Raw genomic sequence first — 15000 nt, forward strand, 5'->3', positions numbered from 1 at the left:
TTGTGTGTAGCCTATGTATGGAAGAAAAAATACTTGATATTTAACAATACTACGTTTATAATATATATATATATATATATATATATACATGTAATCACACACACATATATATATATATATATGTGTGTGTGTAATATATAAGGCCTTATTAAGTATATCTAAAGGTGCAATTCCAAACAAATAATTCCAGAAAAGAAACAAAAGTTGTATTCTCCGTCTTTGCTGGCTGTCTTCAAGAGATCTCTAGCCAGACTACAGTAAAAGCTCCTAGTTTTCATTGCTCTGTCTGGATAGAGACATCAAAGACACATGATCCTTCGTTCTGACCCAGTGATGAGATAAATGGTCTCTGAGCCTCGTACTCATAGTGGTTCAAGTTTGATGTCTCAGAGTGAACTGGTTTCAGGTTTTCTCACAAATAATATTGATGGAGATTATTTCCAAACACTGTTAATGACTTAAGAATATAAGGATCAAGTGCCTTGTATTAATATATTCCTTGTATGAATCATGGGCTTTTCTGTCTTGTGTGTAAGCTAGAATATTAGGTGCCACTTAGTCTGCATATGTACAAGAGCATGTTTAGACCAGAGGAGATAAGAAGGGAACTGTGCTTCTTCCGACCTTGTGCAAAACTGCCATCCTTGTAAGACAGGGAGGTGAGAAATCCACCACGTGGTTATCACTGCTGAAAGCTAAACTTCTGTCTATATAAACCTTGTGCGATGGGTTTATCATTGCTTCACTTTCAGCCTTGTGCTAGGAGGGGAGCTCGATTGCAATTGTTGTTGTTGTTTGTCTAATAAATATACTTACATGCAGCTCCGGAGTCCTGAGGTAACTAGGGTGAATATTCACTTTCAGTGAGCCAAGGGACATCCCACAGCTGGGTGCACTAGCCTTGTTTGACCCAATAATGACTGAGTTTCTAATTTTGAATTACTTTCTGTGAATCTTGTAACTCAACTGTGAAGAACCCAGCAATGTCACACTCGTGGAATTATGCCTCAGAAAATATAATCTTCTATGCACTATGAGCACCAGACGATAAAGTGACTGGTGTGCTGAGAGATTACATCACATTCTCACTAAATGCGTATATTTAGGTTCCTTTTGGCTTTTTTTGTTCACCTTTTGTACAAGGAAGTGTACTGTAAAATCTGCTGTTGTACAAAATGACCAAACAGGGATTTAATGTAAAGTGGTAACGGTGCTGAAGACACTACATTCCTCACACATGCCTTGGTGTCAGAACCGGGTCCAAATCTGATGCCCAGGGGGTTGCGGTCAGCGAGGGATCACGGTCCAGACACAACCAGGTCTATTCTTGGGGCTGTGATGTTTTTCAGAGATATTTATATCTGTGTGTCGGCGGCGCCTTTTGTTGTCTATCTCGTCTCATCAGGCACTGGGAAAACTTTGAGGAAGCCTGGAATGTGCTCCTCCACCGAGGGGACCTGGGACTGTCTGGCTGTCTGAATTGGAGCACTGATTCAGGCTAATTTCTTGTGATGGGTGGCTGGCAGGCATGGGGTAGCTGACAAGGGGGTGGGGGGGGGGTAGAGGTGGCGCATCGAAGAAGAGTCTCTGACCCCCCCCCCCCATCCCTCCTCCATCACCACCACCGCCACCCCATGTAGAATTTGGGGAGGTGGGGGCTGAGCAGTGAAGGAATGCTCTTGTGCCATGAAAAAACAAACCCGTGGGGAGAATGTGGAATTATGGGATGGCATTAGCGGCACGCGGCTTGAGTAACCTATCCTGTTATGTGTGGAGGCGGTGCACGACCTGCAGAGCCAGCTGAGACATTTCATTTGTGTTGCAAACTCTCAGACTTAGAGTCCACCTGGTTTGGAACACTCATTTTACAATCAGTTCTTTGTGTCTCTGTTTGTGGGCACTTATGTTTATGCATGTGTGTGTATGTACTACAGTATGTGTGATACCATACATTTTTTTCATAATCACTTGCTCACTAGCTCATCTTTGCTAATATGGAGACATTAACTCTTTACTTCTTATAGTGGGAATTTCTTTTTTGTGTTTCTGTTGTTCAGCTTGTCAAGCATTAGGTAAAAGCATCTGCTAAATGACTGAAGTATGCTGTGAATGTTAACCTTCCCCTAACTGTTCTGGATACTGTATGCTAATCTGTAATCTATGGGAAACATGGCTAGCTGCTGCCACTCTGTCACTGCGGTGGGTACAAATCAGAATAGGTACTTCCACCCATCCTCATCACAACACCCCAAATCCAGTCCCTTAAGTAGGAGTCTCTTTAGCTACTGGAGAAAAGCTTGAACAGAGCCCGGGATCTGTGTCCGGGATTTCCTGCTGCCTCTCCACCCTCTCTCCCAGAGCTGCAGTGGTACCACTCGCTCTCAAAAGAGACTCGGCACCCAAAAGAAAGAAAAACAAGAAAAAGCAGGCAGTAATGCTGGCTCTTGAGACCCTAAGACAAAGAAAAAGAAGGACTTAAAACCCTGGGAGGCCTGATGTTATGGGGAGATGAGATGTGCTGAGTACATGATGACAGCTGAAGAGTGGAGTCATCCTCATGTTCTCGCTCTTGTGTTAAAGCAGCAGCAAGGAGTTTTAGTCTAAACCTAGCAGGCTGATTACCCACAAGGCATGCAAAACCTTGCAAACGTTGCTGAAACGGCACAGCAGGCACTGATAAATAGCTTTTAGCATGGTAGCTGGTGTCTTCTGTCAATGTGGTTGGCGCGCCATGCTGTGAAAGCTGATGTTACATGTTTGCGGGGTTTCAAAACCGGACCACAGACCTGGGCATGTGAGATGGATGTTTTAATATCGCCCGTATACTGTTGCGTATGTTCATATGCCCAATGAATTTGAAGATGATACCAAAACTACTTGCCAATAAACACTGTGAAAATATGCTTCAAATAAGATAAATTCCTACTGTTGCTTTAATACATACACATTTTTAAATCCAAGGCCACAATGATACTAAATTGATTCCCATGTCTCACGACGACACAAAGAACATGACTGAATAGGCTGTTAATGAAGCGCTGTCTCTTTGTGTAAGTTGTCCTTGTCAACATCTGTATAGCACAGCCTAATGCATTCTGAAGTGGCCCTCGAGAAGAGGAGAAAAAGAGACTCTTCACTTTTGTGCCGGGTACTCACTGGGCTAATGCTTTTAGATTTAAAATAGGTTTCAAGGGCCTGGAATCTTTGTAAACAAACAAACAAAACCCTTCAGTGCTACACGTACATTTGAAGGTATTTGCACTTTTAAATTGTATTCCATGACATTTCAACAGGGAAATATTAGACTTTCTACTTGACTACAATTATTTGACAGCTTTAGTTACTAGTCAAGTTCTAAGATTAAGATTTGGCACAATAGAAAATTGAAGTATGAGTTGATAGCAGCTCCACTAAATAGTGACATTCCCCTTTAATCTATCTAATCTAACTTTGCACTCCATCCATGTCTTTCTCTTTTCTCTTTATGTTTTTATGTTAATTTTATGTATCTATTTATGTTCATGCACTTTATCCCAGTTTGTTTGTTGATGTTTCATGTTTTATGTTAATTCTATGTCTATTTTTATGTTGATCACTCTGCATGGCATTTCTCTCAACGTAATTCCTTTGCTGTTAAGCACTTTGAGCTACATTGTTTTGTATGAAAGGTGCTATACAAATAAATGTATTATTATTATTAAAGTAATCTTCTCATGTGGTTTTCATTTCAATAAATGTTCAAATAATCCACTTTCTCACCAAAATCCCTCAGATTAATCTGGTGTCCCTGTATATAAGAATGTAGTAGTGGTAAAGTAGTTCAAACTAGCTCCACCCCCAGCATCAACAGTAACCTGCGGCTCACGCACTGATGTTTCAGTATTAATAATCTAGCGATGTCACATGTAATAAAGTCAGTCAGAGGGACCAATCTTGTACCTTGACTTTAGTACTTTAACTACATTGTGTTGTTAATACTTATGTACTTTTACTTTAGTAGTATTTTTCATGCAGGAATTTGACATTTAGGTTTTGACAATGACACTGTTTATTTATGGTTTTGCATTGAACATATGGAGTTAGTAAAGGAAGTTATCATGACAGCAGGTTAGGATACTGTACCAGTAAAATGAAATTACAAGCAAGAAACTTAAAAACAGGGACTATATAATCAACATGGCCAAACAGATTTAGTGTTAAAATAAATTCCGGTTAATTATTATTATTGTTGTTGTTGCTGTTGTTAATATAAAGGTAATTTTAAATAGTTTAACATATAACTTCGCTATCTGGGGGTTTTGAGTAGTTGATAGGACATTTGCTTTAGCAACACTTAAGATTTGAACAAAGTTCTCTTAAATCTGATCACGCAAAGACGCATGGATGCATGCACAAAGATAAAAACTCACATTTTAAAATGTGTCACACTACTCACATCATCTCTGTGGTTGCAGGAAAAGTTGGGATAGCATCTATTTCTTCGCAGGATATCGACGGTAACTCGGAGCAGTCACAAAGTGCTGGACAGGTTGAGTTCTCCTCATACGACCGGATCGGTGATGCAAGGAGGATGGCCAGCAATTGTGTGAACATGTACATCTCCGTTCGACGATATCGAGTCATATCACAAATGTAGGGCTTAATCAGAAAATTATCTTTCGCCAAACCATCAGCAGGCTAATCTCCTGATATTGAAAAAGTAAGGTTTATCGCAGCTCTCATCAGTCCGGAAAGTGAAAACGAGGAGAACTTGGGTCCCTCCTTTTTACCATGCGCACTCCTTGCAGTAGACTAACGTTACACACACGTGCACTTCGGTTGCCTGTGAATTCCGTGTCATGGGCTGTTGTTGAAATCAGTTTGGGGATACATTGCGGTTTTGGTCGCAGTCAGTGGATTCGGAACAGTCGTCTGAGGCACTCTTGTGTTTACCATGAGAACTGAAATTCAAAAAAGACATTAAATGGCTTGGCATCCACAGTTCCTTTATGGTGATGGTAATGGCATAAAAACAGACGCTTTTTAAAAGTGTTCATTATAGGTTTTGAAGACAACATCGAAAAACAATTATACCCATCTTACAATACAATAAGTATACGTGTACATTTACCCCACATGCTGCCAGAGAGGTCCGTAACTCTTTGGAGGTGATGTGTGGGTTGGCTGTTACCTGATTTTTTTGTATTATTCTGGTGCTTTTTGGTAATAGTCTTGATGGGCGTCCACTTCTAGGCAGAGTCACGGTCATGTTGAATGCCCTCCATTTGTAAATGATTTGTCTTACAGTGGATGGATGGAGCTGGAATCTTATGGAGATGGTCTTATAGCTATCCCCAGACTGATGGGCTGTCAGTACCCTCTTCCTGATGTCCTTGGATATCTTCTTTCCTTTCAGCATTGTTGATCTGTTTGGGTACACCTTGGCACTAGTTTGCTTGGTTTCCTCTCTCTTTTAATCTGTGTTGCCCAACCCTTTTCCAAAGGATGACTCATTTGATTGGTTTGATTGACTAATTAAGCACCCAAATATGTTTCACCGAATCTGTAAACTGCTTGACTTTACCAATGCAGCTGGGGGTTCACTTACTTTTGCACATACACTAATACCATATTTCATGTAGTTTTTTGGCTACTCACACAATTCCGACTAAATACATGCAATTGATAAACATAAACCTGACATTTCATCTATGGAAAATTGGTGATGAAAATATAGAAAAATCATGGTAAAACAACAGAAAACTCTTAACTGCTCAAGGGGTTCACATACTTTCAAGCGGCACTGGTGTTAACCCTTGGTTCCCTGTCTTTAATGGTTGGCCTTATAAAATCCCGATTTGTATTATTAAACAAACATACATATTATACAGGGAGGGTAGCATGTGTGCTTCAGCCACACTTTCAGTCTAATAGTACTGCTTGTTTACCATGCATTGTGGATGTACAATGTGCAATGATTTTTGCTCTGGTCATGATGTAATTTACAGACTATTTCATTAGTGTTGATGTAACTATATATGTATTCACTTTTACAGATGGAGGTTGAATGTCGTTAAGTGCCAATGACAAGCAATGGAAAGCCTGCTGAGATGCAGGTTCTATAGGAAGAGCAAAACATCTTGAAGCGAAGAAGAGGAAAACGAGGTCTTAATATGTTGATGATTAATATCAAAAAAACATTTCATCCAAATTTTTCTACATGCCTTCACACTTTGACCAAATTCAAGATGGTCATCAGGCTGACGCCATGGTAATATGTATTGTGGTATTAGAACAGTACAAATGGACAAATACAAGTTATGTCAGTACACAACAACAACAACTTATCAAGTGAAGAACAACATTATGTTACTTGGGAGGCAAAACTTCACAGTATTGTACAGACAAAGGATGTACACTGTATGCAGCAGAATGTGCCCCCTGTCAACACTGTTATGCTGTTTCCATGGCATCAATGAAAATGAATGAAAATGGTCTTTCAAAGCTTACCTGTGAAAAAGGTACAACATTATAAATTGGACAGGGCCATTATTTTATGATTTCTCCTCCCAAAAAACCCAACAGTAAGCACATTTGTGTTAGGTAGATTATTTCTTTGTTGTAACAATGCTTCTTGCCAATACATCTTATACCGTTGGGAAGCCTGTCTATTTCCCTGTTAAATGGTGCCACATTTGTAAGGAACATGTATTTGGTGGATGAGCAGGGGTTGAGCATGGGTTGCGCCCATGAAAAATGTGCCAAAATTCTCCTATTCTCCTGTTGGTATTAACTCTTGTTTTGAATTGTTTGTTGGATTGGATGATTAAACTCTCGATCAGTAACAGGGAACAAACAAGTAATATTGGAAGGTTTGCACTTCATTTATTTAATACACCAGAAAGAGTATGGAATGGCCTGCCGTGAGTCCAGACCTCAACCCAATTGAACACTTTTGGTATCAGCTTGGGCGTGCTGTACGCGTTAGTGACCAACACAACCACGTTGGCTGATCTGCAACGACTCTTGGTTAAGGAATGGAATGCCATCCCTCAGCAATGTGTGGCCAGGTTGGTAACCAGCATGAGGAAGTGGTGCCAGGCTGTTGGGGCTGTGTCTTCCACCGGCTCCTGAGGCTCCAGAGGGTGTATTAAATTAATAAAGTTTAAAATTGCTATTTGATACGTCTTGTTTGTTCCTTGTTACTGATCAAGAGTTCAATCATCCAAACCACAAAACAACTCAAAACAAGAGTGAATACCAACATAAGAATACACTGCTTAGCATTTAGCATTTAGCAAAATAGCATTTTTCATGGGCGCTCTGCTGCTCATCCCCGAAATATCATGTTCCTTACAAATGTGGCACAATTTAAAAGGGAAATAAACAGGCTTTCCAACTGTATAAGATGTATTGCCAAGAAGCATTGTAACAACAACGAAATAATCTACCAAATACAAATGTCCTTAATTTTTGTGCTATGTTTTATACGATTGCTACTGAACTATAGATAGATAGATAGATAGATAGATAGATGGATACTTTATTGATCCCGAGGGAAATTAAGGTCATCCAGTAGCTTAACTTACATACAAACATGAATCACAATAAATACAAAAATCACAATAAATACAAAAACAATAACAATACACATAGGGAGAACATGTACATAGGGGGTGGGGTGTTTACATATAACATATACATATAACATTGTGCGTTACTTTTGACAGGGCTGCAAATAGTGAAAAGTAGTGCAAAAGTGTTCATGTGCCTGTGTGGATAAGAGTCCTGTGCTTGTGTGTGTGGGGATAGTGTAAAGTGATATAAATACTTAAATAAAGTAAAGACAGTCCAAGGGGCTAGTGTAGCCAGTAAAAAAGTAGAAAAAGGATGGGCAGTGGGATGGAATAAAGTGTGATGAGAAGAGGAGGGCAGACTGAGGTAGAATCATGCAGAGAAGTCCATCTCCCTCCCCCTTCTGTGTGGCGTTGTAGAGCTGAATGGCCCTGGGGACAAAGGACTTCCTCAGCCTGTCTGAAGAGCATGACAGTGACAGGAGTCTGCCACTGAAGATGCTCCTCTGTCCATTAAAAGTACTGTAGTGGTGGATGGGTGTAATGGGTGGTGGATATTGTCCATGATGGTCAGCAGCCTGCTCAGGGTCCTACTCTCCGCCACTGTTGTTAGACAGTCCAGATTGGTGCCAACAACAGCTCCTGCCTTTCTCACCAGCCTGTCAAGTCGCCCTGCATCCCTCTTCTTTATGCTGCCACCCCAGCACACCACAGCATAGAAAAGGACGCTGGCAACAACAGACTGATAAAACATGCGCCGGAGTTTGTTGCAGACATTGAAGGACCTCAGCCTCCTCAGGAAGTAGAGCCGGCTCTGACCCTTCTTGTAGATGGCATTTATGTTAGCTGACCAGTCTAGTTTATTGTCCAGATGAACTCCTAAGTACTTGTAGGTGCTGACCACCTCCACACTGACACCCTTTATGGAGACTGGTAGCAGAGGAGGCTGAGACCTCCTAAAATCTACCACCATCTCCTTGGTCTTGGAGGTGTTAAGTTGCAGGTGGTTATGCCTACACCACTGCACAAAGTTGTCCACCAGGCTCCTGTACTCACCCTCCTGTCCATCCCTGATACATCCCACAACAGCAGAGTCATCAGAGAACGACTCTGTGTTGTAAGTGAAGTCTGATGTGTACAAGGTGAACAGCACTGGTGAGAGCACAGTCCCCTGTGGAGCGCCGGTGCTGCACAACACAGTCTCAGATACGCAGTCTTTCAGCCTGTCAAACTGCGGCCTCACGGTCAGGAAGTCCGAGACCCAGGATACAAGGTGAGTATTCACACCCATCTGCACGAGCTTGTCACTCAGACAGAGGGGCTGGATGGTGTTGAAGGCACTGGAGAAATCAAAGAACATGATTCTCACAGCACCCTTCCCCTTGTCCAGATGAGTGTGTGCCCTGTGCATTAGGTAGACGATGGCATCGTCCACGCCAACCTTCTCCTGGTAGGCAAACTGCAGCGGGTCAAGTGCATGGCGTACCTGGGGTCTGATGATGTGCAGTAGCAGTCGTTCCATGGTCTTGCAGATGTGTGATGTTAGGGCGACTGGCCTATAGTCATTCAGCTCCCTTGGGTGTGGCTTCTTTGGAACAGGGATGAGGCAGGATGTTTTCCACAGAGCAGGGACCTTCCCCTGTTGGAGGCTCAGGTTGAAGAGATGCTGCAGAGGCTCACCCAGTTCCACAGCGCATGCCTTGAGAAGTCTTGAGGAAAGCTTTTGATCGTCTGATACAAAAATAAACAACATATTTTGTAAGAAGGACCAAAGTACTCTACGTGTACAGTGTACCACATAGCCTACTTGGAAAGATGTAATGCTGCACATATCCATAACAGAGTTGACTCAAAACCAAAATAAGGTAAAACATGCATGAAATATGAAAATACTCAGCCTGAGGTGGCAGAATGCAATTTCCTGCAATTTCATACTGTCTTTTTTTTCCCAAACTAGGCATACACAAAAAGTGAAGATTAAAGTTATTTTCTATTTTATGTTTTCAACACTGAAATGGCATTTATGTTTCTGATAAGAAAATCAGTTTCGGGGCTACCTAAATGTTCATTAACGTAAGAAGTAGCATGACAATATAATAAAAAGGTGATTTATGCATCTTACCACTGATACGTCCAACAACTTTCCGAATCGATCAAAGAGCGGTTCATGTGGCGCTAAATATCAACAAACGAAGGTAGTGGCTGATACGGATGTAGTTTTCCTCAGTTGGCTCTGACAAGTTTAGACTAATTTTTAAACTACAACTCCCGTTCACATTGCGCCATCTCGACGGTTTGTTTTCTTCCTGTTTCAGGGCGGTCAGTTTAAGTTGCCATAGTAGGGAATAGTGGGGTCTCAGCTGTGCAGGTGCAGGCTTAAAAGAAATGTTGATGGTCTGTTGAAGTTACACGTAAATCCTGGTAGGACCTGAGTTGAAAGTTATAGAAGTATTTAGCAAATTCTTTATTGTCAGGTTTATGGAGTAAACGTAAACAACAAGAAAATACATTAAAATGGATGGCTTTGAATGAAACTTTGCCTACTTATTACCGCTAGTTAGCTAGCTTGCTAACGGATAATGTGGTACCCTGGCTAGTCAGCTAGCCCGCTATATTTGTTTGCTGCTAATTTTTGGCATTGTGAAAAAGATCACAAGATAAAAAATCTCTTGTTGATGGTTATCTATGTTTGCCTGTATCGTTAATTGCACGTTGTGGCTCCATAACGTTACATTGCATCTGGCTGGAGTTAAGGACAGGGTGGCTACCTAACGTTAATATGGTTGCTATCGCTACTTAATATTAGGATACGTTTGTTAAACTTGTAGGATGACGTGCTTGATTGTTCATCCAGTTTTAAGACTCATTTGATTGCGGTTATTGACTTGCAAGTGATTCGTATCTGTCCTTGCATTTATCTCGCCAAACAAGGTTTAGGGCAGAAAGTATCCAGTATTGACGCCCTTTCCAGTGGAACGTTACCGATGCCTGCCCTGTTGGAACCATGGAGTCCTCCAGTGAATCTGAGACTTTCGAAAGAGCAAGGAAAACTCGCTCAAGGGGTAGAGAAACGCAGCGAAGACGTAACGTTAGTCGTGACAAATCTGATGCCGATGTTGCTATTTCAGATAAAATTGACACACTGGCTAGCACGTTGCAGGTATGTGAGTTCTTTATTGGATACTATTTGCCAACCAATTTGATTCACTCGTGATGTATAGTGACTAGAGTTCCTAAAATCTACATTGCATTCAACGTTTGTGCTTAATTTTAAAACTGCAGGACACTAGTCACAACCTCCACAGAGTCGATCAGATGTTGGGACAGTATCGAGAACACACAGACGATCAAGCTGAAGCCATGGCAACAGTAAGTGTTATCAACAACATCGTGCCGATGGCATACAGTTTGTAGCTTGTTCAGCTTGGTCATAACAGGTAGCTGGCTTTCTGCTTGTAGCTGAGGGACAGCTTGGAAGAGTCCATTCAGCAGCTTCAAGGTCAGCGCCTCCACAGAGCGCCCGCCAGTCACAGTGCCTCTTTCTCCACCCTACACACCAGCGACTTGGAGGATGGCAGCACCTCTGGTAATGTGTGAAGCCTCTACTTCAGTTATTTACCTACATTCAACAACTTGCCTCATGTTATTCTCATATTCTAAAGTTAGCCAAAATAGACTTAATCCACTTCCAGGAAAAACACACACTGACTGTACTCGCTGACAGTAATTGTATTGATGGGAGTTTTTCCTTGCCCCTGTTGCCGTTGTGCATGCACTAAGGGGGTTCAGGCTCTGGGCTCTGTTAAGCGCTGAGAGGCAATTGTATTGTTATGGCGCTATACAAATAAAATTGAATTGAATTGAATTGAATTATTGATGGCAATATGTGGAATTCAGCTTTATATTCCATTGGTCACTTCTGTCTTCAATGTCCAGATGGACTTCGCTACTGTCCCACATCTCCACTGAAAGACTACGGCAGCTCCGAGACAGGCAGCAGGAGAAGGTCCAGGTCGGCCACCGTGCGCTTCAGAGACTCCGGCCAGACAGGGGATGATGTACGTGCAGAAAAGATCCATCTTGTCATTTTAAACTTCCCACACACCAACCACTCACCAATGGTTTTGTTTTACTGTGATCAAGAATCTCAGACGCTTCCCTTTAGTGTGGTTAAAGTATGACTTAGACTCACACATTCCTCGTGTGGCACCTACATGTCTTTTTTGCCGATACAGTAAAAGTAGTTGTCTCACACCCCGTGAGGAAGACCTTGCTTAAGCGCAAGCACTCTTTCATGTCCAAGTATAATCAAGATAAAAAGATGTACGTGCAGAAAAGATCCATCTTGTCATTTTAAACTTCCAAGTCCACGTATTCACAGCAACACTTTGACTTGACTTGGCTTGAACTGGCAGCTATTGTCAGTTTGATTGTATGACTTTCACACCAAAGATTCTCAATTCACACCAAAATATTTGTTTCTTTGATCTGAACTCAACAAATCTTTTGCATCTGCATCAGAATGGATGGGAATGACCGTTAATTCACAACACTGCAAATTGTCTCTGTGATGTTCTTTGAACAGTTTCAATCCCGTCGCAAATCTTTCATGTGAATTGGCCTTTGGGTGTGCAACAATGCAAAGAAAAACCCCTGTGCTGACAGATAATGGTGAGATAAATGACTTTCTGTCCAGATGCATGGCCTTCACCAGTCTCTCCGAGATCTACGCAGTGACCAGCTCCGTCTAACGGGCGACATCAACAGAGAGATTCACAGGAGGAACAGGTTAGTGGAGGCCTGTTCTCCAGGAATGCACTACTATGACTACTACTACTACTACTACTATTACTACTACGATTACTACTACTACTACTATTACCTCAACTTTAGCACTTGTCTTGGATCCCAGTCCAGGCCCCATAACCTAAACCTAACCCCCCATCCAAACCCTAACCTCACCCCCACCCTAACCCCTAGGTGTATCCCCCTCTGACTTACCCGAGTCCCGTACATTATATCATTGACCTTTTTATCCTCTTTTGGCCTCCAATTCTATTTCCCACCTTTTCCATCCCCAATTTACTGACCTTTTTTTTCTATCCGTTGGCCACCATCTCCTTTGCAATCAAACAAGCCCCCCCCCCCCCCCCCCCAAGGCCACACTAAAACCAACACTTCCTCATACTACTACTACTATGATCTGCTCTGCTATCCTTTGCCGTGGTATGATGCACTGATGAAAAAACTAGCTGATTAATGTAATGCTTTACACGATCTTTGGAAGGTCTGAGGTGGAAACCAAGAGGACTTTGGAGAATCTCAATGGCCGTCTGCAGGCATCACAGAAGGAGGACCCAGTGAGTGACCTTCCAGAAATGGAATCCCGCATAAACAACTTTAGGAAGCATAAGGCCATTCATTTATTTTTAAAGAGGCTGAAAATGCTTTTTCCATGGTCTTGATTGACTAGGACTATAAGGTGATGTGGCCAGTGAAATAGGTTTGTTTTGAGCATTCCCCAGTGGCTGATTTGTGTTATTACACTCTAAAATTGACAGTATAAAATTGGAAAAATAGATTAAATCAATAATAATTTATGACATAGACATTTTAAATGTGTATCTTTCATTTGTTATATAACTACAGTTATGGTATTTGTGTACAAACATTGGATACTAATGCTGTGTGTGAAAAGACCCTTCAAGGGCACAAGAAGTACGGGCAGACACTCTTAAAGTGAGTGGTGAATTTGGTCTGTCTTGCTTAACAGAACTTTGTCAGTCTTGTCCACCTCTCCTCTGTACCTGTCTCTTTTTGACATCTGCTATAAAGGCTGATTTGCTAGTATCCAGACCATATCCAAGCTTCCATTCGATTATTGATGTCACTCACCAATGGTTTTGTTATACTGTGATCAAGAATCACAGACCCATCCATTTAGTGTGGTTAAAGTATGTCTTAGACTCACAGAGTCCTCGTGTGTCACCTACATGTCTCCAACTGCTCAGTTTGTCTTTTTTGCCGAAACAGTAAAAGTAGTTGTCTCTCACACCCCGTGAGGAAGACCTTGCTTAAGCGCAAGCACTCTTTCATGTCCAAGTATAATCAAGATAAAAAAAAAAATCTGATTCTCAATAGATAATGTTTTGAATACATATTTCCCCTTTCTCCTTGGTGGTGTTGTTGTTGTTGTTACGGTTGCTGTTCTTATTATTATTGTTGCTCCTCCTGTCCTCTTCCAAAGGTGTCGTTACGTGTTGAGCAGCGGCTTCAGGAGATTGAAGAGGGGATTCACTCAGAACGACAGGCAATATCTGAGAGACAGAGACCTCAGTTGCACAAGCCCAATCATTTTCAGCAGGTGCAATGTGAATTCACACACACACACACACACACACACACACACACACACACACACACACAGGCACTCACACACACCCCGTACACAGGACCTGCAACTACTGCACACGTTCGAGCATGCACCGCTCCTGATAAACCATATTTGCATGGTTCCCTTCCACACACACACACACAAACTGCACACACAACTGTAACTGACACCAATACTGAAATGTATCATTTAAAATCTATGCATACACATACACACACACACACACACACACATACACATTAAGGCCACAGTTCTGTTGCACATGATGCAATCATAAGCACAACTAGTAGCTCTTCTACTCAATGTTTCTCTCTTTAAACCACATAATCATCATTGTGTTTGTCAGTTGCCATGGGAGTCCCTTGTTGAGGAAAACTATGGCACCCACCATATATGTCCAGAAGGGGGCAGTACGAGGCTGCAGCGCCTCTCGTGCCAGGAGTCGTTTGCTCTCTCTCTCTCTGCATCCTGCGAGAGCGCTGATAAACTGCCTCCAATTTCCATCTTTATAGTCCCCGGTGCTCTAATGGAAATACAGTGGGCCTCAGGCAACACACAAGATAATGCATTTGTTCCCAAATTAAGGGAGAATAAATAAAAGAGCCCAATGAAGGGGAAAAACAAACTCCTCGCCGCTAAACAGCCAGAGAGAGAGAGAGAGAGAGAGAGAGAGAGAGAGAGAGAGAGAGAGAAATAAAGAGAAAGAGAGGTCTTCGAGGTTCGCTTCCATGCTTACTCATTTGCCCTTATTAAGATGGTAGCCTACTTGAAAAGGACTCTTGGCACCTTCAATGGAAGCCTTTTGAGCTCATCTGCAATATGTGCCGGTCCATTAGAGGAAGGTTTAGTTAGAAGAAGAACAGGGGGAAGCCTTTATTGTCTTTTTGTTTTTACCGTTGTGTAGCCAAGTGTGAAACGAGTGAAAGAAAGACCATCTTGTTCTTTCTCTTTTTTATCTCTCTTCATCTCTATCTTGCTTTCTTTCATCCTCTTTATCCCCTCTCTGCTCCCTCTCTCTTCTCTTCGTTCCTCTCTTTTCCTCTGTCTCCCTCT

At 41.9% G+C, this 15000-nt stretch overlaps 1 protein-coding gene across 1 annotated transcript in view; it reads left to right on the forward strand.

The window, feature by feature from the left end:
* Positions 1-10557: 10557 nt before the first annotated feature.
* cep128 (centrosomal protein 128) overlaps positions 10558-15000 on the forward strand; it is a gene marked incomplete at both ends in the record, with an annotated part of 31069 nt that continues 26626 nt past the window's right edge. The window contains 7 exons of the mRNA XM_080860389.1: positions 10558-10713; positions 10836-10922; positions 11013-11139; positions 11490-11611; positions 12250-12341; positions 12841-12913; positions 13801-13917. Of these exons, the coding sequence (XP_080716515.1) occupies positions 10558-10713; positions 10836-10922; positions 11013-11139; positions 11490-11611; positions 12250-12341; positions 12841-12913; positions 13801-13917 (774 nt within the window). The remainder of the gene's footprint in view (positions 10714-10835; positions 10923-11012; positions 11140-11489; positions 11612-12249; positions 12342-12840; positions 12914-13800; positions 13918-15000) is intronic.

Source organism: Sprattus sprattus, assembly GCF_963457725.1.
Source record: "Sprattus sprattus genome assembly, chromosome: 2".
Classification (NCBI taxonomy): Eukaryota; Metazoa; Chordata; class Actinopteri; order Clupeiformes; family Clupeidae; genus Sprattus; species Sprattus sprattus.